Source organism: Artibeus jamaicensis, unplaced genomic scaffold (genome assembly GCF_021234435.1).
Source record: "Artibeus jamaicensis isolate MK-2021 breed Jamaican fruit bat unplaced genomic scaffold, CSHL_Jam_final scaffold_804, whole genome shotgun sequence".
Taxonomy (NCBI): Eukaryota; Metazoa; Chordata; class Mammalia; order Chiroptera; family Phyllostomidae; genus Artibeus; species Artibeus jamaicensis.
Window position 1 is genome coordinate 1214487 of NW_026522055.1, and position 22453 is coordinate 1236939.

The window sequence follows — 22453 nt, forward strand, 5'->3', positions numbered from 1 at the left end:
ACCGCTCGAGCGAGGGGGTGGAGCTCTTGGACCCACCCCCTTGTTTACTTCGCCGAGAGGACGGCAGCACGGCGCCTGCGCACCCTGCTGGCTGGCTCCACCTTGTCCGCGTGCGCCTTGTGATTAAACCCACGTGGTTCAAGCTCAACCACCCCATTCTGAAAGATAGTTACACCCACTCCTCTTCTAGAACAGGCAAGGGTGCTACCACTGTCCGCGGTTGAGGGGAGTCTCCTATCCGGATGTGACAGAACGTTGACCCGGAAAAGGAGGGAGACGGGTCAGTGGGTCCTCGGCCGTGGCTATGGAGGGAACCGGTTTCAGGGTAAGCACCGAGGAAGCATTCTTTCGCTTCTGTCTATATGAAATGCCACCCCGCTGTGATCGGCTTTTTCCTCAAGCCGTGCCAGGGTTCTGGGAACCCGGCTGATCCTTAGTAAATGTACCATTCTCTGATAAACCCTCTGGCGCCCTTCCCTCCACTGCCCTAGGGAAGGCTCATATCTTCTGGCCCTACCTTCTCGGCCGCTGGTATATCCTTTTGGGCCCCGACCCTTTTGGAATACAGTCTCCCCCACCCGCTGTCGTCCTCCTTTTACCCCTGGACGCCATGGTTGCATGCTGGTATTCGGGGTTCACCACTCCCAGTCCCCAGCCCTAGGTCAAAGTTCCCCGGGCCCCGCCCCTTGGGGGGGAAATAGCACTCCCTAGGTCCGCTCCCATTGGCTCCCATGTGGGCCCCTCCCCTCGGGTTTGGTCCAGCCCTTGGGCCCTGCCCTTCACTGGTTCCATCCTCAGGTGGTGTTTGAGAAGGGAGGCGTGTACCTGCACACCAGTGCCAAGAAGCATCAAGACCCGGACTCCCTCATCGCTGGGGTCATCCGTGTTGTGGAGAAGGTGGGCCGGGCGACGGCAGAGCTCCGGCAGGCCCAGAGCGGGATGGAGGCTGCCTCTGTGGGAGTATGGTTCGGTTGTCAGCCGTGGGACCTTAGGGATACAACCTGGGGGGGCGGGGGATTGGAGAGAGAAGCATTGCTTTGTCAGGCTGAGAGTCCAAAACGGGGAAGAAATTTGGCCTTATAAGCTAGGAGAGGAGCCCGTCTAACCCCTCACTGTTTCTCTCAGGACAATGACGTCATCCTGCACTGGGCTCCTGTAGAGGAGGCTGGAGATGCCACCCAAATTCTCTTCTCCAAGAAGGTAGGCTTCCCTTTTCTCTTGCTTTCTTCTGGGTCCAGGCAGTGGAAGACATTTGGAAGAGTTGGGTACGATCTCAGACCTACTCCTGGGGCAGATGTGACCCTGTTTGTCTTCCTCATCTCTGTGCAATGGGGCTGAAGATTTCCATTCACAGAAGGAAAGAAGATACTGTGAAGTTCATGGCCATGGGGGCAGCTGCCCCCTTACCCCCTGTGCCAGGACACAAGAGGACCACTCAGCCTGTGGATTTGGGTTCCACAGGCTGTTACCCGATAAAAACTTGAAGAAACATGATGTTATCTCTGGGCAAGTCCTGCCGTCATGTCCATAGAGAAGACAGGACCTGACTGAGGCTTCTCTCTCACTTCAATAGCACTCTTAGGAAGGCACTCTCCCCCCTCCCAGTACGAGACCTTGCCCTTCCTAGTACGTCCTATCCTGGGGCTGCTTCTTGTGAGGCCCTGTGCTGGATGGTGCTGGCACCCAGAGAAGAGTCCATCCTAGACCCAGCCTACACCCTCACCCCCATTCTGTTTTTGAGAAACTGAGGCACAACAAGAGATAGCCCCTTTTCTGAGGTCAGAAAAGCTAGGAAGTGTTAGAACTTGGGTTTGAAGGCAGGCACATGGATTCCAGTGCCCCGCTGCTTCTGAGGGAGCAGCCGTTTGGGCTGGGATTCTAAAGATGGGAAGGGGGCAGGAAGAAGTGTGTTTCAGTGCACAGGGAGGTGGGATTTCTGGGTAGAGTGGTTTACGGGCAAGGGGGTTGGGCCTGAAATGCCAGCTTCAGAAGCTTGGGCCCCATCCTAGGGGCCCAAGGGGAACCATAGGAGGAGAGGCGTGAGAGTGTAGAAAGCCCCCTCTGGGGGCTTGTGGGAAATGGACCAGGACCCAATGGAGGGAGATGGGAGGCTAGCAGGCTAGGGAGGGAGCCCATGTGATGGGCCAGGGAGAGAGGACAAAGAGTCATCTGGGGCCATGAGGTTTCAGAAGACCGAGGGGAAGACGCAAATGGAGATTTCAGAAACCGCCGCCGCCACCCTCACTCAGGGAGTTGGAGCAGAAACAACCAGGATTTTGTATTTCTCAATCACGACCCTGGAAGGCAGTCAGGGTGTTCTTGAGCATATCGCTGCCCTCCCTGGCACTCCTGTTGCCAGTTAAGAGAAATCAACAGCACGGGCTTCAGCAGAAAGGGCAGATGTGCGTTCAGGATGCGTTCAGCTGCAAGGAACACAAAGCCAGGCTGACCACAGGCTAAGCAAACAAGTTTGTTTTTTTTGTCTCCTAAGACTCAGAGGTGTGGGGCGGCTGGCCTTGATTGTGGATGGATGTCAAGGCCTGGATCACTGAGATCTTGCAGTAATTGCCCTGATGGCCTTTGAATAACTGCTTCAGGCCTGCCCAGGTAGCTCAGGTGGTTAGAGCATTGTCCCGATATGCCAAGGTTGTAGGTTTGATCCCTCATCAGGGCACGTACAAGAGTCAACCAATGAATTCATCAATAAGTGGAATAACAGTGTTTCTTTCTCTTGTTGTCTCCCTTTGTTCCTCTCCAAAATCAGTAAATAAGAATTTTTTTTAAATGCTTCCACTCCAGCTAGAGCATCTACCTGTTAAGGCAGGAAGACTAGGGCAAGCAGGGTGCCGATCACAACTGTCCACATCAGGAGGAACAAGAGATTCCCAGAAGCCCTCCGCATCAGGAGTTGTGCTTGACTCTGTGCAACAAAAAGAGCAGTGACAGGGGCCCATGCAAAGTAGCAGCTCGTTCCTCTCCCAATAAAACACCGAGAAGTGTAGGTTCCTGTGTCATCAGGCGCCCATTTGCGCTCTTCTGTTCTTCGCATATTGTCTCCATCTTCAACACGTGGTGGTGATTGGCAAGGCTGTCTCATGGTCCAAAAGGGCTGCTGGAGCTCCAGCCTTTTTGACTGTTTCCATTCACGCTACGTGTGTGTTGCAGGTTGGCCAGTGAGCCTTGCTCATCATGATTACTGCTGGAAGCAGCTACCATCTTAAAAGTTGCCATTCCTTGTGGCAGAAGCAAAGGAACAGGAATTCCACTAACAATCAAACAGTCCACCCTGGAAGGGTCACATGCCAGCCCTTTGGCCAGAACCAATTACATGGCTCCAGCCAGACAGTAGAGGTCAATGAGCTGCAGTCCCGCTGTTTGCCTGAGAGGCAGAGAGCTGCTAATACTTGGCCAATAGCACAGGGGGGCAGAGGTAGCTTTGCCAGGGCCGGTTTGGGAGTGTCACGGACAGGTGGCCTGCCACAGCTCCAAACATCATGTCCTTCAGCAGCACCCATCAGACTCTCCACAGATCCCCTCTCAACTCCCACTGGCCAGAGTTGAGTCGATAGGCCAATTCGAACTGCAGGGAATGCTGGGAAAATGAGTACTGGGAGAGTTTGGCTTCTGTTGTGGGAGGGGCCTGGTCGGCGTGGCAGCAGCGACAGGAATGGCTGTTGGGTAGACAGAGCCGCAGTCTGGGTCCAGGGTCGTTGCTCTTGTCAACATGAGAAATGTCCAAAGCCTGTGAGAATTTTTGTGAGTTTCTTTAGCCACACTGATGACAATGTCCGGGAAACAAAATTGCAACAGATTTAAAAAAAGCACCTGGAAAGTGGCAAGTTTACCACTTACTTCCTACATTAGAATCAACGGAGAAGGCCTAAGGGGGTTACGTGAAATTCATTGGCGATGGATTCGGGAGGCGGGAGAAAGCAACGTAGGGTGGGGTGGGGGAACCTCTGGGATTGGAGAAGAAGTAAACTGGATAGACGCATACTTCTTTTACAAGGGTGGGTATGGCATAATTAAGAGTGACTACCATGATAGTAACGGAGCACTTGTGGCCTCTGCCCAGGTGTGGTAGTTTTGCCCGAAGGGGTCTGCAAAACGGAAGTTACTTTGACATTCAGGTCTGTTATCTTAGATGCAAAAAAGACTGGATAGGTCGAGTTAAGGTAAAGATTGACCTTTGTCAAGGAAGGTACCAGCTAGGACGTGACGACCCTCAGGACCCACTTTTAGTTAAGAAGTTTAATTTCAGACCCTCTTGCTTGGTTACCTCCTCTCTCTGAGTTTGAAAGGCTGCCATGCAGGCCTCCCCTTAGCCTGTCGGGTTCAGTACTCGGCCCTGCTCTCACCCACCCTCTAATCGTGCAGGGTTTGTTGCAGGGGCTACAAAACACCCCAGTTGCTTTAAGCAGCAAAGGATTCCATGCAAAGAAGCAGAAGCTTAGAGAAGTTTACCAGGGAGGAAGGAAAAGCACAGATGCTTCAGAACTGACCAGCCAGGGGAGCTGCCACCACTGCCAAAGTGAGGGCTGTGGTGTGTGGGGCTGGCATTGGGGCTGTGAAGTTCAAGAACGCTACCATCCCCTCTGCTACTCGGCCCCCACAAAGCTGGGCACCAGAAGACTGAGTGGGCCCCACCACGGCCCCAGTTTCCTCTCTGAGTGCAGGAAGATGAAGACCATGGAGTCTTTTCCTCGTCAGCCAGACATCCACATTGGCAGGAGGTTTCCCTCACTTAACATCTGCTTTCCAGAGCCGAGTGTGTGATTGGTAGAAGACTGGCTTGAGTCAGGCACTCTAGCTGTAAGGGAGCCTAGGAAATTAGTTTTTAGGCCTTATAATAAGTTCAGGTCTTTGATCCATTTTGAGTTAATATTGTGTGTGTGTGGTTGGCAAATAACAGTCTAGTTACATCCTTTTTCATGGGGCTTTCTAATTTTCCAGCACTATTTATTGAAGAGGCTTTCTTTTCTCCATTGTATACTTTTTGGCTCTTTTGTCAAAAGTTATTTGCCTACCTACATGTGAGTTGATTTCTGGGCTCTTGGTGCTCTTCCACTGGTTAGTGTATCTGTTTTTCAGCCAATACTATGCTGTTTTGATTATTGTCACTTTGTAGTATGATTTGAAGTCAGGGAGTTCAGCTTTATTCTTTTTTTCTTGAGATTGGTCAGAGATGGGTGTCTCCTCTGACCAGGCTGCATCGGTCTCAGGGCACCCCTCCCACCCCGTGGGGGAATGTGGTGATGGGGTCCAGAGCCTGTGAAATCCCAGCGCTGTCCCCTGCAACTGGATGCTGCCGGCAGTACAGCTGCAGTGGATGGGGACTGGTGACCCGGGAGAGGCCAGCTGCTGCCTTTGCAGCTTTGTTCTCCTCCCAGTAGTGGCTGCTGCCAGGCCTTAGCTGCCACTCCTCTGTATCCCCACCCATCCCTGGGATTGGTCGCAGCCTGCACCTGCTGCACAGGGAAAAATGCCTCTGCCTCTCCAGTTCTCAGGGTTGCAGATGCTGTGCTTCGTAGCCTGATACTCCCTGCTACAGCCTCTTCTGGGCGCTGCTAGCTCTGGGAGTGGGTGTGGCCAGGCTCTGTGGCTTTGTTTCTCTGCTCAGCAGTGGTGGCTGCACCCCTGCACTGTCTCCTCCCATCCACTGGGCTCAGCTGCAGCATGTACTGACTGCTCCAGCAGGGGTCGCTCAGTGCCTCTCTGCTGCTTGGGGCGCAGGGAGTGCGGGCGGGCGGCAGCCTGGTTCCTCTCCTGAGACCTTAGTGAGGTCCAGGCTGCATTCTTGGCGCCTCCCCCATTGGCTCCAGGTGACTCGCCTTCAGAGGTTTCGACCTGGGGAATCTCTGCCTCGTCTGTGGTGCGGGAAACCCTTTGGTGAATTGTAACTGTTCCACTTGTTGCAGCTTCAAGGGGAGAGGCCAGGGAACTCTCTCACAGGGCGGTTCTTCTGCCATCGCTCCTCACGTTATTTTCACAACCTGCGAGCCAGCTACTTTCTTCTTTTATTGAGATAAGGTTTACTTGCCATGAAGCTCCACTTTATGGTAAAATGTAAGGTTTTTGAAGTGTATAATTTAGTGGTTTTCAGGACTCATAAGATTTTGCAGCCAGAACCAGTGTCCAATTCCAGAACATTCCGTCTCCCCTGCTGCAGCTCCTGACCACTCCCAGTCTCCGCTGGTTTTCCGCAGATTTGCCTATTTGGACATTTCATACCGGTGGAATCATAGTTTGTGGTTCTTGGTGACTGGCTTCTCAGGACGCTTTCTGGGTTCATCTGGCTTGTAGCGTGAATTGGAACTTCATTCTTTTTATGGCTGAATAATTGTCTCTTATATGGTTCTCACACTGCGTGTATTTTATTCATCAGTTTGACAGACACTGGGTTGCTTCCACTTCTTGGTGATCACCAATAACGCCTCTGTGAACTTTCCCCTATGAGTTTTTGTGTGGACTCGAACGTTCATTTCTCGGGGTTCATGCTCGGGAGGGGAATGGCTGGGTCTGGTGGGAATTCCACGTGCCCCGTGTTGAGGAACTGCCGGGCTTCCCCACAGCAGCTGCAGCACATTAACGTTCCCACCAGCCTTATGCAGGCGCTGGCTTCTCTGCACCTTTCCCGCACTTGTTATTATCTTTTTCATTCTAGCCGTCCCGGGGGGTGCGCAGGGGTATCTGATCGTGGTTTTGACTTTAGTTGCCCTGGTGAATACTACTGACCTTAAGCTCCGTGACCTCCGTGACCTCAGGCAGACTGACTGCAGAGCACCCTGCTCCACTTAACTGCCTGCTCACCAGGGGGTGGTGCCTCGAATAGTGCCACCTGAAGACTCGACTTTGAATCCTTCCTGGTCCTATTCCAGTCCTTAGCTGTTCTGGGTGACCCTAAGCAAGTGCTGTGCCCTCTTTGTGCCTCAGTTTCCCTCTTGGTTCAGAGGGGCTCCCTTCCGGGATAGCCTCATAGCTCTGATCTGGAAAAACCGACTCCACAGCCCCTCTCTGTTCCTTTTGTTCCCCAAGGATGCAAGTGGGGGTGACTCCTGCACCTCTGAGGAAGAACCGACCTTTGATCCCGGCTATGAGCCTGACTGGGCTGTCATCAGCACTGTGCGGCCCAGGCCCCGCCACTCAGAACCCACAAGAGGTAGGCTGAGATGGCACCCCTGGGGGCAGGTGGTGATACATCGATCACTGATGCCCTCAGTGATCATGGCTCCGTAGGCTTCAATGCCCACTGTCAAGATGGCTGCCCAGCACTGGCCTCCCAGTCCCAGGAGAGTGGATGGGGTACAGACTGTCCCCGGCCCAGGTCCCACATGGCCAGCATCTCCAGGGCTTGCAGCCTTGCTCATTCTGCCAGGCTCCCTGATTGGCCGTGGGCGCCCCCACATGAGTCCAGACCATAGAGGCGACAGTTACAGGGCTACAGGGTGATTCAGGCCATCTCGGAGCATCAGAGAGGTTTGGGGGCACCAGGGGATGCATCTGACCCCTGGGGGATGGAGAAGCCTTCCAGAAAGAGACTGTGCCAGAGCCTGGCTCTGAGGGACACTTGGTCTGGGGCGCTGGCCTTTTGTTGTGGCGCCAGCGTGGGGTTTGGAGTGAAGAGAGGGTCAGAGGTACCCAGGCAGGGCCAGACCCAGGAGTCCGGTCTTTGCCCTGAGGGCAGCAGGAGCTGGTTTTGGAGCAGGCACGCCTCTAACTGCACTGGGCTCCATCCCCAGTTTATTCATTTGTGTTTCCATGGAAATGCAGGTGACCCAGAGGGCTCCAGGCCCTGCCCTCTGGGTCCCCTCTCCTCTCCCCTCCTGACACTGTGCCATCTGCTAGGTGCAGAGCCCAGCTCCCCCCGGGATTCCTGGGCCTTCTCCGTGAGCCTGGGGGAGCTCAAGTCCATCCGCCGGTCCAAGCCGGGCCTCAGCTGGGCCTACCTGGTCTTGGTGACCCAGGCCGGAGGCTCCCTGCCGGCCCTGCACTTCCACCGCGGGGGGACCCGCGCCCTGCTCCGAGTCCTCAGCCGCTACCTGCTCCTGGCCAGGTGAGTCCTCTCTGGCGGCCCTGTGCCTCCACGGCTGCGGCTGGCACTTCGGGGCTGTGACAGAAGCACAACTCCGAGTGGTTTGAAGGCAGAGAGGGAACTGGCCCGCACGTGTAACCGCAGCATCAAAGGGTGGTTGGGTTTCAGGCAGGCCCCAGGTCCTGGTGTCCCGGGGTGTTGGAAAGAGCGGATCTGCTTCCCTCCGAGTCTCCGTCCTTCCGGGCCGCCCGGCAGCCCTGGCACAGCAGCGCTGTGGGTGGGAGGCACCTCCTTCCTCACATTCCAGCAGCATCCCCGGCTGCTGCCTCTTGTCAGCCCGTCCCTGAATCAGTCCCCCTGGCCAGGAAGCGGGGAGGCCCTCATCGGCCAGCTCTGGGGCACGTGCCCACCCCTGGGGTGCAGCTGTGGCCTCAGGCCCAAGAGGAGCGATTCCGCAGACCGGGTGCCTGGGGAGGGGGGAGGCGCACGCGCTGGCTGGATCTGCCTGTCATCCGGCCCCTCCCTCCAGCTCCCCGCAGGACTCCCGCCTCTACCTCGTCTTCCCCCACGACTCCTCCGCCCTCTCCAACTCCTTCCACCACCTCCAGCTCTTTGACCAGGACAGCTCCAACGTGGTGTCTGTGAGTGCGGCACCGGGCCTGGCGCTGTGGGCAGGAAGCGAGGGGATTGTGATGGGTGCGGCAGGGAGGGCAGAGCCGTGACCAGCCCTTGGCCCCGCCCCCAGCGCTTCCTCCAGGACCCCTACTCCACCACCTTCAGCAGCTTCTCTCGTGTGACCAACTTCTTCCGGGGGGCCCTGCAGCCCCACCCAGAGGGGGCCGCCCCCGACCTTCATCCGGCTCCTGATGACGAGCCCGAGCCTGGGTTCGAGGTCATTTCCTGTGTGAGTGTTGGGGGCCCCTTACTTTTGGCTGTCACCTTGGGCGTGTGACTGCGTTTCCCAAGGCCCCAGTGTCCTAAGAAAAATGGGGATAGTGGAACCACCATCATCGGGGAGCACGAGTGACCCCAGACTCACAGTTTGTGCTCCTGGTGCTTGTTATTGGGAGGCCCTTCCAGATTTGGGGTGACATTGTCTCTGACCCAGGGGAAGACTTGCTCCACACCCTGACTGTTAACTCTGTTGCGCTAAGAAGGGCTGAGGTGACTTCATGGTGGCCTGGGAGGGCTGTGGGGTCCCCCACCGACAGAGTTCACTTGCCTTGTGTCCGCAGGTGGAGCTGGGTGCTCGGCCGGATGTGGAGCGGGAGCCTCCGGTCACAGAGGAGGAGTGGGCCCGCCACGTGGGCCCCGAGGGCCGCCTGCAGCAGGTCCCTGAGCTGAAAGCCCGGATCTTCTCAGGAGTGAGGCGCCGGGTTTGCGGTGGGGGAGGCTGGGCCGGGTCAGCGGGCAGCCGGGGGCCCCCTCTGAGCCGCCTGCCCGCTTGCCCCCAGGGCCTGAGCCCCAGCCTGAGACGCGAGGCCTGGAAGTTCCTCCTGGGGTACCTCAGCTGGGAGGGCTCCGCCGAGGAGCACAAGGCCCACGTGCGCAAGAAAACGTGAGTGGGGGGCTGCAGTCCCCGCCCCATGGGCTCCAGCCTCCCACAGTGATTGGAGGTTTTCGACCAGCAGGGCACCCGGCACGTCGCAGGTGCACACACGTGTGTGCTCCGCAGCTGCCGGTTGTGAGCCTGCCACGTGCCGGGCACCACGTGTGCACGAGAGGGACAGAGGCGGTGCACCAGGCCTGCTGTACTGGTCCACCCATCACGACTTCGCTTCCCACGCTGTGGGGCCCGCCTCTCCTCGTTCCTCGTGTGTGTTGTGCCCCTGCTGTGCGTCCTGGTCCCCACACCTGGTGGTGGCGACAGACTTGCAACCAAAGCCCCAGCGTGCACTATGTCAGGAGATGCCAGGAGGGGGGACCGTGGGGCCCTGCTCGGGTCTGTGTGGTCAGGGAGAGGCTCAGGGCCGAGCCCTGAAGACTGAGGCGGTGGCGGGGCATCCTGACGGGGTCTCTGCCACCCCGTCAGGGACGAGTACTTCCGAATGAAGCTGCAGTGGAAGTCAGTGAGCCCCGAGCAGGAGCGGAGGAACTCACTGCTGCACGGCTACCGCAGTCTCATCGGTGGGTCGGTGGCTGGAGGGCGCCCCTTTCTCCTCAGGAGCAGGGATGAGGTCATCTTGGGGGGAGATGGGGTGAGTAGGGGTCGGAGGGGCTGAGGACGGGGCAGGAGGAGAGGGAGCAGAGCTTAAATCCTCACTCTGCCCTCTACTCACCGTGAGGTCTCAGCCAGTGATTTTACCCCTGGGCCTCAGTTTCCCCGGCTGTGGATGGTTAGTGAGCGTCAGTGTTAGGAGGGCAGGGCGGGCGCGACCAGGCCGAGCTCCTGCACAGTGTTCGGGTGGTTTGGGGACCAGCCCTCACCTGCCTGGGGTCTGCTGGCGAGGAGCGGGGGTGGGTGCTCGGGGCCAGCAGGGATGAGGACCCTGGCACCGTCCTCACCTCTGCCCCGCTCCCTGTCCCCGCAGAGAGAGACGTGAGCCGCACAGACAGGAACAACAAGTTCTACGAGGGGCCCGAGAACCCGGGGCTGAGCCTGCTCAGCGACATCCTCCTCACCTACTGCATGTACCACTTCGACCTCGGTGCGGCGCCCGCGGGCAGGGCCGGCCCTTGGGGGTTGCCGAGGGCCCAGGCCAGGCCCTGACCTCCTGTCCCCGCAGGCTACGTCCAGGGCATGAGTGACCTCCTCTCCCCGGTCCTCTATGTCGTTCAGAACGAGGTGGACGCCTTCTGGTGTTTCTGTGGCTTCATGGAGCTGGTGGTGAGGCTCGGGGGTGGGGGAGACGGGGCCCCTGCGAAGGACTGGGTGCAGCCCCTCACGCGGGCCTCCCCCCACAGCACGGGAACTTTGAGGAGAGTCAGGAGACCATGAAGCGGCAACTCGGGCAGCTCCTGCTGCTCCTCCGGGTGCTGGACCCACCACTCTGTGACTTCCTGGGTACGTGTCTTGGTGGGCCGGGGATGGCAGGGCCACAGACGTTGCCCAACAGACTCTGGGGTTGAGTGGCCACGGACGGTGTCCAGGACATTTGGTCCCGATCCAAATAAGCATCTGGTATAACCCAGAACCCAAAACTTACCTGTGAGGGCAGGGGCGCAGTTTGGGGCAGACCTCAGTACAGGCAGGCGTGCACGCGCTGCTCCCGTAGGCCACTGTCAGTCCTGGACTCTGCTGAACCTGGAGCACACCTTACCTGCACCCCACTAGAGCCAGGGCTAGGAAACTGGTTCTCAGTATCCTGGTGCTGTGACTGCTGCATTCTGGCTTTCAAATGTTTCTCTGTTACTTGTTCAGTGGGAAAAGTGCAGGAAATTCAGATACAGGAAACAGTGGAACTTACTGTTGGTAACAGTATTCTTTTGCATACAGGTGATAAGTTAGCTTATTTACGGGTACTTCTTGACTGGAGTTCAGGCTCGCCCTGGGGAAGGGAGAGATACTGGCCTCACTTCACTGGGGAAGAAACGTAAGCCTAGAAAGCTCACGCCAGTCCCCTGGGGCACTTGGATATTAGCTGTGTCATTAAAAGGCTTTTTTTGGTGGTTTTTTTTTAAGATTTTATTTATTTATCTTTAGAGGGGAAGGGAAGGAGAGTGGGAGAGAAACATCAATGTATGGTTGCCTCTTGTGTGTCCCCTGCTGGGAACTGGCCTGCAACCCAGGCATATGCCCTGACTGGGAATTGAACCGTGATCTTTTGGTTCCCAGGCCCGCACTCAATCCACTTAGCTGCACCAGCCAGGGCCATTAAAAAGTTTTTAAACTCCATTGACTGCACAGCGTTCTACCTATATTAGCCGTGTGCAAGAATAGGTTTGGCCCTGGCTGTTGTGGCTCAGTGGGTGGATGTTTTTATTTATTTTTCAAAATTTTTTCTTTTTAGAGGGGAAGGGAGGGAGGGAGAGAAACATCAGTGTGTGGTTGTCTCTCACACGCCCCCTACTGGGGGCCTGGACCATAACCCAGGCATGTGCCCTGACTGGCAATCTGACTGGAGACCTTTTGGTTTGCAGGGGGAGCACTCAATCCACTGAGCCACACCAGCCAGGGCTATTTTTTACAGTTTTGAAAAATGTCCACGTGGCTGTTTTCCTAGAAAGTTATACTCACTTCCACTTTTGCTCGCAGTGGCCTTGCACCTCCACCCGCATTGGGTCCCTCCGCATGCGAGTGGGAAACGTGGGTTGGCTCACCTTGTCTGGGCTGTGGAAGGCAGGATGGGGAAGGTCCCAGCTGACAAGGCGCCCACAGCTCAGCTCAGAGGCCTTCCCACGCTGGCCACGAGTTCCTCGCCGCAACTGGTGGAGGGTCTCCCAGCCAGGGCGACTTAGTTTCTCAGACCGACCGCTGGGCTCGCTGTGCATTGGAATGGGATTGGCGTTTGATTTTGAGCTCGCCCTTGGCTTCTAAGTGCACCACCACCCCTCCCATCACTGTTCTCCCCTAGACTCCCAGGACTCGGGCTCTCTCTGCTTCTGCTTCCGGTGGCTTCTCATCTGGTTCAAGAGGGAATTCCCTTTCCCGGATGTCCTTCGGCTGTGGGAGGTGGGCCGGCTGGCCTGGGTGGGAGGCCTGCAGGAGGGGGGCAGGGGCCCTGGCACACCTCCGGTCGGACCGCGGGCAGAGGCTGGGCCGTGACCCCTCCCTGGGCACTCCTAGGTGCTGTGGACAGGGCTTCCGGGACCCAATCTGCACCTGCTGGTGGCCTGTGCCATCCTGGACATGGAGCGGGACACCCTCATGCTTTCGGGCTTCGGCTCCAATGAGATCCTCAAGGTGAGGCCCTGAGGCCTTCTGGTCCCCACGCTTTCCTTGCCCATGATGACCTGGGCAGACGGGACTCGGCCGCTGGCTGTGAAGTCCACGGAGGCTGGCTCTGTGTCACGGTTCTTTGCAGTGGTCCGTGCTCAGTATAGGCTCGTAAGTACGGGTAGCCCTGAGCCTGGCAGCTGTGAGACCAGCTCTCTTTCTCCTGCTCCATCTTACTCCCAGCGGTGACCCCACAAAGCATGTGGCCTGTGCATGAAAGGGCTCCCTGCGTAGTACCTCAGCCCGGCCAGCCGGCGGGGATACGGGAGTGGAGCTTAGTGCTCTTCTCCTTCCTGGTATCTTGCATCTGGAGAGCATGACCTCCCCTGGCCCCCAGCTCCCACTATGAGCCCCAGGAGGGCCATCCCCATCTGTCTTGCCTCTGTCGTGCGGCACAGAGTGGCGCCGGCGGCAGCTGAGTGCTGCAGGGCAGATGGGCCTGACTCCGCCTTCTCCCACAGCACATCAACGAGCTGACCATGAAGCTGAGCGTGGAGGACGTACTGAGGAGGGCCGAGGCCCTCTACCGGCAGCTGACCGCCTGTGCAGTGAGTGCCCCACCCCTCCCAACAGCCCCACTGCCCCCTCCCCCGACTCCTCAGACCTCTGACTTTCCACTCCCCTGCTCCAGGAGCTGCCTCACAATGTGCAGGAGGTCCTGGGTCTGGCCCCACCCACAGAGCCCCGCAGCCCCTCCCCTCCTGCCTCCCCACTGCCGCTGTCGCCCACCCGGGCCCCACCTGCCCCGCCCCTCCCCGCGGACACAGCCCCGCAGCCGGACAGCAGCCTGGAGATCCTGCCTGAGGAGGAAGAAGAGGAAGGCGCGGACTCCTAAGTTGTTGGTTGGCGGTAGCCTGCAGGGCATAGCACTTTATGGAGCTCCAGCCTCACCACGCACCGGGAAGCTGGGGGCGGAGCAAGAGGGCGGGGCTCCAGCCTGGTCTCCAGCACCCTCCTGATTACCTGACTTCATTAACTGACACTAATAGTGCCCCGTTGGTTTCATGTAGTAGGAAGGAGGTTGCCATGCAGCCTTGAGCTGGATAGAAAGGGGGTGGTATGTGGTCCCCTCTGACCACTCTGCAGAGCAGGTGTCTGACCTTGGACCCCTAACCCAGCCAATGAGATGCAAAAGGAGGCCTCTTAGGGACGAGTGGTGGCTGAGGCTTATGGAGGCAAGTCTCGTTTAACTGCCCGAGTTTGGGGCTTTTTAGAAGAGGATGGGGTGCAGGGGTGCAGCTGCCACCTGGTAGTTGTGTGGGGACACGTCCTCAGCATAACCGAGACAGAGGCTCCTACAGAGCTGCTCAGACACTCTGAGGAACCTGCCTACCAGCTTCTTGTTACTTGAGAAAAATAAACTCGTGTTTAACCCATTATCGGCAGGGCTTTCTGTTCCTTGCATCGCGCCCCACCTGGGTCGCGACAGTCCGGCCAGCTCTGCGGTTACCATGCACCCACCGGGGGTGCAAAGCAGCATCCGTCCGCACCCCGAGAGGTCCTGCTGCCCAGGCAGGAGGAGGACAGCTTCTTGGGCTCCGTGAGAGCTGATGGCTTCGCTCCAAGCCCATCATGGAAGCAGCTGCATCAGGGAGGGGGCAAGACCACAGGGCTTTTTCCGAAAATACTTTAATACCGGGTTATCTAGCCGGTTGTGGACTGCGCGGTGATATATACATCTGGAGCGGGGGCGGCCCCTCCCTTTTCAGATTCGCACAGGGTGTGGCTGTCCACAGGTGCCTCCGCCATACGCACGGACCCCACGTCCCCGGGCAGAGGTTTCTCCTCGCTGTTGATCAACACCGCGGCACGCAGCGCCGACTTGACGGCCGTCTCCACCCAGCCGTGCGGGTAGGCAGTGTGCTCGCCAGCAAAGTAGATGCGCCCATAGGGAATGGCCCAGTTGAACTCCTCCCAGGACTCCCTGTCGGCATCTTCCCCGAGCATCGGCGGCTGCACCACAAAGGCACCCTGGCTGTGCGGGTCATCCGCCCAGCGCTTCACAACACCGGTGCCGTCCCAGAGCCGATACACAATCGGCCCGTGCAACGCCGCCACGTCCTCAAGCGCCACCTGCAGCGCCTCTTCCAGGGTCAGGCCAGAGAAGGTGGCCGCTGCATCTGACCACGTGTAAGAAGCCAGGAGCAGCGCGCCCTCGCCCGGAGGCGGGTAGACGATCTTGCGCGAGGGGCGGTCGGTGTTGGAGTGGCCGCCCAGGATGTGCTCGTCGTGCCAGAAGGGTCGGCGGAAGCTCAGGAACACCTTGGTGGCTGGCATGTAGTGCAGCGCGTGCAGTGCCTCTTGCCACTTGCGGGACAGTGGCGGGGAGAACTTCATGCGCTGCAGCGCCGGCCCGCTCGCGGTCAGCAGCACCACATCGGCGGTTATAGTCTTCAGACTCCGGCCCCGGTGCGAGGTCCCTATGTGCACGCGCACCTCGTGCGTCTCCTGTGTTATCCCCGTGACGGGAGCGTGCAGCACCACCGGCACTGACAGCGAGCTCAGCAGCGCGCGCGGCAGCAGGTCCCAGCCACCCACGATGCGGCTATACCTAGGGACAGGGCGGCGGGAGCGTGACCCTGGCTCTCGAGCCCCGCCCCCTTCTGCGGACTGGGCTGGGCCCTGGGCACCGCCCGGCATTTCACCTGCCTGCTCCCTGAGAAGCCCACCCACTCGTCCACCACTGCCCTCTACTCCTACACGTCCCCCAAGGACCGGGAAGCAGAGAACTGTGTAACCCGGGTACCCTGCCCCTTCCTGACCAGGCCATTCTCCCAACCTTCCTCACCTCCACATGACCTGGGATGTGAGGGCGAGCATGGCCAGACCGAGGCACCCTCTCTCTCCCCTTAGGCCCCTGCGCCCTTCTCCCCAGCCCCGCCCTCCACAGACAGGCGCCCCGCCCCCTGCACTAGGTCGCTCCACCCCGTTGCCCCACAGGCCCCGCCCCTCACCGAAGGTGATCGCTGAGGCAACTGTGGGCCCGCAGGGCCTCTGCGAAGCTGAGGTAGAAGAAGCCATCCTTGGACATCACGTCTCCCAGGAGCTGCGAGGCGGCCCAGCTCAGGTTCCCCTCCCCGAGGAGGTATTCCTGGGATGCGGGCACATGCTGGGGTCAGAGCCCGGGCAGCCTGCCTGCACCTGCGCGTTTGGCCCCACTCCTAAGGGGACCCTGCTCAGCTGAACGTCCCCATTACGTGCCACCACTGTCCGCATGGTCCAGTTCCCTGGACCTTAGGGGTTTGGTCCCCACACCCTTTTGTGACAGATGAGAAAATGGAAGCCCAGAGATGGGGCATATCAAGCCCTTTGGTCAGGCAGCGGGGCAACGTCAGGCCAGAGTCCCAGGTTCCTGTCCTCTGACTTCCGGGCCAGAGCCCACAGGCACCCTCCTGGCCGTGGTTTCAGACAGGGACACAGAGGCCCCCACTCACCAGGAGCGTGTGACTGTCAAACTTCTTCATTGCCTTTCTGCAGCCCAGTGTCCTGACGTCCCTGAGGGCCTGCGGTGGGACGAGAAGATTGCTGAGCTGCGGGGCGGGGCGCCGCAGGCCGGGCCTGGGTTCTCTCCCTGCTCCTGCCCAAGGCTGGCCATTGACCACTCTCGTTCAGGCTGCCTGGCCTTCGCCCTGCCTGTGACCTCGGCCTTGCCCTCCAGTGCTACTCAGATGTCACCACTCTGGGAAGTCCTCCTGAGTCCCTCATGCCCCTCCTCTCCCTGGCACACTTGAGCCCCGAAGCGCTCATCCCAGCAGGGTGCTGGGTGCTGGGAGCTGGGTGCTACTTTGCCTGCATCTATCTGTCCTTGGCTCTGAGCTCCGTGCAGACGGGGACTGGGGCTGTCTCAGTGCTGTCATTCTGGTGCCCACTGTCTCCTGGGTCATTCTGGGCACAGACATAAGCAGAGTCCCTTCTGCTGGGCATGACCGCTGAGGGGGTCATTCACCAGCCCCTCCCCTGCCCAGGGCCCTCCCGTGGCTGCCCGGCACCTGGAGCCACAGGTGCCCCTCAGCCAGCATCCAAGGCCCCTGGTAGCCCCTTGGTCACCATCTCTTAAGGAGACTCCCATTCTAAGGACAATACCCAGTGCCCAGACCAACCTTGGCTCTCCCCCATTGCCACACCCCTACACTTGCCCCGCCCCCGCCTCATCTCTACCCAGCACCCCCTTGGCCTTTCTTCACCACCCTGTCCCAGTCTCATCTCCTCACTGCCTCTTCTGATTTCAGCCCTTTTCTTTGTCAGCTGGCTTCCCCGCCATGGCCATGGGACTCCCTGAAGGATGAGCCCTTCACTCCCTCACTCTCTGACACAGAAGTGGCCTGAACAAGGTGCCCACCCTTGTCTAGAAGGGAAGATGGACAATTAGGAGCTGCCAGGGAAGGGGGCGAGCAGCTCCTTCATGAGGGCATCTGGGAGGGCTTCCTGGAGGAGGGGGCATTGGTGTTGGTTCTTAAGAGATGAACAGAGCTCCCTGGGTGGGAAAGGGAAAGGGTCTTCCAGGCAGGGCAGGGAGAACGCAGGGGAGAGGAGGAGGCCTGAACTGGGGCCAGGGCTGTGGTAACAAAGAGATGGGAACAGTGCAAGGATGGGACAGGGTGGGGGACAGGCAGTGAGGATGGCACCTGGGAGTCCGTCCACCTTGTGCTTGGGGAGTGGGGGGTTTCCCACTGTGAGATGGGGAACCCAGGAGTATGAGAGGGTCGGGGAAGATGCTGAGTACCAGGGCCTTGGGGGAGGGTCTCCGGAGCTGGATGTGGAAGACAGCTGCTTGCAGGTGCAGAAAGGTGAGGCTGACTGGGACAGTGTGTGGAGGACAGGAGATCGGAGACCAAAGGCTGACTGCGCTTTGGGGATTGGCCGAGCTAGTGGGGAAACTAAAGGTGGAAGAGGCGGCGGCGATGGGAGAACAAGCACGAGGAAGAGAAGGACGGCCGGGCCACAGGGAGGCCGAGGGGGCTCGGGCCAGTGTGGAGCGCAGGGCCGCAGCCTGGGAAGGCGCGCCCACCTTGTTGAGAGCCATCTGGAAGATGGACTCCGGCGAGCGGCCCTGCTCCTGGGGGCGCAGGTCGTAGCCCAGCTTCTCGGGCATCTTCTCCACCACGTAGTTCCGCAGCTTCACGTCGCTCACTTGCGTCCACGCGTTCTCGTCGTACTGGATGAACTCCGTCAGGTTGAGTCCCAGGCTCTTGCAGAGCTTGTGGAGGATCCTGAGGGAGCAGGCGGAGCTGGTGCAGGCGCAGCAGCAGGGATAGGGGTCCCCTCCCCCCTCCGGGGCTTAAAGAAGGGAAGCGGGCGGGGGGGCAGCTGGGGAGAGTTTGGAGGTGGGCAGGAGGCTGGAGCCGGGCTGTACTTGGAGTCATCAGCGCTGGGGATGGGAATGAAATGGGAGCAAAGTTGGGAGCCTGGGGCCGTCCTGCTGTAGGACTGGGCTTGGAGCAACAACGGGCGTTCACTGGGACTGGATGGGAGCATGAGCGGGGGAAGGGACTAGGGTCGGGGAGGTAGGGCTGGGGTCCAGCTGGACTTCGTGGCCTGAGCACTGCCGGGGTACAGTGTGGGGGGCTGGGGTTAGGAGAACGGCATTGGAGACCGGGTCTCCACCTGACTTGATGGGGCGGGTGGGGGTGCGGGGACAGGTTTGGGGTCAGAGTTGAAGCTGAGGGGCGCTGAGTGGGGAAACCGGCCGAGTCCGGCCTCACCTGTGTGACCGGGGCATGCGCATGGCTCCCAGTTCCCCGATCCAGCCGGTCTTCTCATCCCGGTAGGTGAGGATGCGGCCCCCGATCCTGCTGTCCGCCTCCAGGATGGTGACCTGAGGGATGGCGGGGGACCTCAAGCAGGGCTCTTCCCACTGACCCCCATTCCCCACCCTGTGCCGCCCCCCACCACCCATCTCCACGGCGGGACAGACCCAGACGGGACAAGGGTCCCTTTCTTTATGGGGAGGTGGGAGGGCTGCAGGGAGAACAGAGTGTCACAGTGAGCGCGTACAATACGACAATTTCCAGACTGCAACAGGAAGGCCGTGGGCCAGATTACAGAGGGACTTCCCAGCTCAGGGAGGGGGAAATTTCTCATATGCCCCCGGCCAGGTTCAATTTTCTTTCTTGGGTTTCAGTGAGAGGGACAGTGATTAGACCTCAGGGGGCACTTCTCCTTGGGCAGAGTGTCCATCTCCACAACACAAATTCCCCCCAAAAGTTTGGAGGACATTTCCAGGGACTGCTCTCCAAGTGACAGAGAGCGGGACAGGGAGTTAAAGGCCTCGGGGTGCAGCGCAGGCTCCCTCGGGTTCGCGGTGGAGCAGGGGTTTCAGGCCCCACCCCCAGACCACGTGGAGGGAAGCACAGCTCCCACCCCTCCACAGGGATGTGCCCCTCCCGCTGCAGCAGGAAAGACTCCCAAGTAGACTGCAGACAGCACTTCTCACCTTGTGTCCGGCATCGCTGAGCACCTTGGCGGCCACCAGCCCGGCCACACCAGCACCGACCACAACCACCCTCTGGGGCACTAGGGTCCGGTTGAGGCCCAGGGTGGCAACCCTGAGCAGCTGCTCGTAGTCGGGGTCCTGCATGCACCTCTCAAAGGGGTCCTGGCTGTGGACGGCCTTCCACCACAGGGAGGCCACCAGAAGGATGGGGACCAGAGCGAGGAGGCGCCGGGCTGGGGAGGAGGACGGGGTCAGTGGGGATGTTGAGGGGGGAGCAGGCTCTGCACCCCCCAGTGCCCTCCTCTGCTTACTTACCCGACGAGGCCATGACTGTCACAGGGAGATGGTGTCTGGGGTGGAGGGGAAGCAAGGACTGCTGTGACAGGGGTCTGGGGCCCTCTCCCCCGGGGCCACCGCCGTCTGTGGACGTGCCTGTCCCCTGTTCTGCGCTCACCCGCCTGCCCTCCTCGCCCCACCTCTGCCCCCTTGTCTCTCCTCCCTCCTGCTTTTCCTCGTCCGTCCCCGCCCCCCCGTCTGTCTCTCCTGTCCCCTCACCTCCCTGTCTGTTCCTGGGGGACCCCCCCCCCAGCCTCCTCTGTACCTCGGCTGTCCCAGGACAGCAGCAGCACTGCTTGTCTCCTCCGCCCGTCTGCAGTCCCCCGTCTCTGTCCTTAAACCAGCCCCGCCCCCCTCCCAGCCCTCCGGGAAATCGGGCTGCAGGGGAGAAATGAAACTGCCTTCCTGGGTCCCAGGGTCCGGTGGTCAGAGTTGAACTGAGGCTGGAGGGAGAGGACCATGGGGCAGGGGCTCAGAAGGAAACCGACCGATGTGATTTCCTCCCGCCCCAAATAGTTCTGGGGTGGGAGGGCCGGAAACAGCCTCGAAATGACCCATCGGGGGTGGCCGGGCGGGTGTGGAGCAGGTTCCCTGCATCTGCCCTCTCGGCTCTCGCGCCTCCTTCCTTCTCTGACAGGGAGAGGGGCTCTCCGGCCTTGGGGCTGCATGTTCCCTGGGACAGCCTCCGAACCCTCCCCGTGCCAGCTGTTGCTGTGCCCTGAGCGGCACGTGTTGTCCCCCCACCCCCAGACAGGGCCACTCTGAGCCTGTCTCTGTCTGTGCAACAGGCACCCCAGTGGGACTCGCAGGTTGGCGCCTCCCAGCCGGGGACCCCTCTGTGCCTACGGTGTGCCGCTGTCGGGTAGCGGGTTCAGCACTGAATCCAGGTCAGGCCCGTGGCTGCCCCCGGGGCAGCACCAGAACCTGCTCCCTAGGAAATGCCAGCTGCCTACCGCGGGGACGCTGGAAGGGACCTGCCTGAGCCAGCGCCCTGGGCGCTGCCGGGGAGCAGCCGCAGCGGGGCGTGCCTGCCCCAGGCCTTGGAGAGCCACGGTGGGGCCCAGCACAGCCTGGAGCACGGGGGCACCCCCGAGAAACGGCCGCAGCTGCCTGGCCACCCCCGTCTCTGGGGCACTCTTCTCCTGGGGGGGGGGTGGCAGCAGTAAGAACAAGATGACTAGGCTGTGAGGAGCGCCCCCCACCACGGGGCAGCAGGGGTCTCGTGACCTGACCGTGGGGCTTTGTCAGGGGGACACAAGGCCATCCTCCTGAAGTGGGTGGGGGTGGAGAAGCCATTGGGAGACCTGTCGGGTGGGAGGAGAGGGCTCCAGGCTACAGGGGAGAAAGGCAGCAGCAAGACTGGAAAGTCCGAGCAGCAAATCAAAGAGGGATGTGGTTTGATGGGAGGCAGGGGTGCATGCGAGTGAGTCAGAGGCGTATGGTGCAGGGGTGAGGGGCAGGGAGGCAGCGGCCAAGAAGGAAACAAGATCAGTGAGCTGGACAGAGCTTGGAGACGGAGCAAAAGCAAAGGGCACGTCAGTAAAACAGGAGCGACGGGGACTGTCCCCAGTGACACCCGCTCTGAGGTGGTCCTCGGCTCAGTGCTCGGCATTCACTGGGGACCTCACAGTGCTGCGTGGACAGAGGAAGGGACTGAGACTCAGGGATGGCGAGTGGGCATCTAGGGGAAAACCCCAGGACCTGCCCAAGGCCTCGGAGCCGGGGGCCCGCCAGCTTCCCGCAGTGACACGGGGGCTTTGAGCGCCACTCGGGCTAGACCTCACTCGCAGCAACATCGGCTGTGCCTGGAGCATAGATTCTCCTCCAGTCCCAGACACCCGTGAGGGACAGGACGTGGCCCACAGAGGGGCAGGCGTCTGTCCTGGGTCCCACAGTGGGAACAGGCAGGGGTCCCAGTGCCCTGGGGCTTCCTGGCAAAGTCCCCCACAGAGAAAGGAAGCAGAAATAACGTGGAAGCAGAAAGGGGAGGAGGCAGCAGACCCAGGGGCTCCCAGACCTGGAGCATCAGTCCCCAGAGCAGCTGGGGGGGGCCCTGCTGGGGTCCCTAGGCCCCCCACCCGCTGGGCCTTTCCCACATAGGATTGCTTTCCAAAGTCCCTCCGGCTCCAGGCACACCCCCAGGTCGCCTCCTGGACTCAGGAAGAGAAATGGAGAGCAGGCTTCGCCCAGGACACCTGTTCAAGAGTCAGCAGGGCCGAGGGAGGGAGGGAGGCAGGGCAGGACTCAGGAGGCTGCCCAGAGGGGAGCCAGCCTCGTTCGCACTGAGGGCCTGAGAGCCAGGCCCTGCCAGGGCGGGGCCCGCCCAGTCTCCTTGCTGCTGCTGAAATGACTAGAGGGGCTGTTCCGTCCCGTGTGCAATACTTTACAAGTGTCTTCTTTTACTCAAGAAGCAACTCGACCAGGGGGAGGGACCGCCAGTGTCCTCACTCTACCGTGTACAAAACTGAGGCCCAGAAAGTCACCCACTAAGAAGTGACAGAGCTTGGGTTTGGTCCCAGGGGCCGAGCTCCAGCCCTGTTCCCACCGGCCCTGCAACCCAACACGCTCTGGCTGGGGGACGAGGGGCAGGGCGAGGGCAGGGTCCCTCCACCTCAGCACCGGTGCCGTCCGCAGCCCTCTCTGTGGGGGCTGCCCTGTACCCTGTGGGGTGTTGGCACCGTCACTGGCCTCAACACACTAGATGCCAGCAACACTTGCCCCTCAAGCTGCAACAACCCAAACACCCCTGGACAGTGCCTTCTGTTTTCTAGGGTTA

General features: G+C 59.9%; 2 protein-coding genes across 7 annotated transcripts in view; one reads left to right on the forward strand and one right to left on the reverse strand.

Annotated features, from left to right (window-relative positions):
• The first annotated feature begins 187 nt into the window (after positions 1 to 187).
• On the forward strand, positions 188 to 14287 carry TBC1D17 (TBC1 domain family member 17). Its single transcript, XM_037147031.2, has 17 exons — positions 188 to 325; positions 799 to 897; positions 1126 to 1200; positions 7036 to 7159; positions 7846 to 8053; positions 8562 to 8673; positions 8778 to 8936; positions 9268 to 9396; positions 9487 to 9590; positions 10065 to 10159; positions 10564 to 10680; positions 10759 to 10859; positions 10937 to 11036; positions 12547 to 12644; positions 12759 to 12875; positions 13370 to 13456; positions 13540 to 14287. The coding sequence occupies exons 1-17, from the start codon at positions 305 to 307 to the stop codon at positions 13741 to 13743; spliced, it is 1950 nt and encodes a 649-aa protein (XP_037002926.1). The 5' UTR covers positions 188 to 304; the 3' UTR covers positions 13744 to 14287.
• Positions 14288 to 14476: 189 nt separating this feature from the next.
• IL4I1 (interleukin 4 induced 1) overlaps positions 14477 to 22453 on the reverse strand; it is a 34095-nt gene continuing 26118 nt past the window's right edge. For 3 of the 6 annotated variants that reach the window (XM_037147029.2, XM_037147028.2, XM_053659645.1), the window contains exons 4-10: positions 19657 to 19691; positions 19342 to 19574; positions 18611 to 18723; positions 17917 to 18118; positions 16343 to 16411; positions 15863 to 15999; positions 14482 to 15459 (exon numbers count right to left, since the gene is read on the reverse strand). In XM_037147029.2, the coding sequence (XP_037002924.2) occupies positions 14553 to 15459; positions 15863 to 15999; positions 16343 to 16411; positions 17917 to 18118; positions 18611 to 18723; positions 19342 to 19574; positions 19657 to 19691 (1696 nt within the window). In that variant the 3' untranslated portion in view covers positions 14482 to 14552. Of the gene's footprint in view, positions 15460 to 15862; positions 16000 to 16342; positions 16412 to 17916; positions 18119 to 18610; positions 18724 to 19341; positions 19575 to 19656; positions 19692 to 19942; positions 20121 to 22453 lie in introns of those variants that run through there. The other 3 variants (XM_037147027.2, XM_053659646.1, XM_037147030.2) reach the window with 3 other exon arrangements.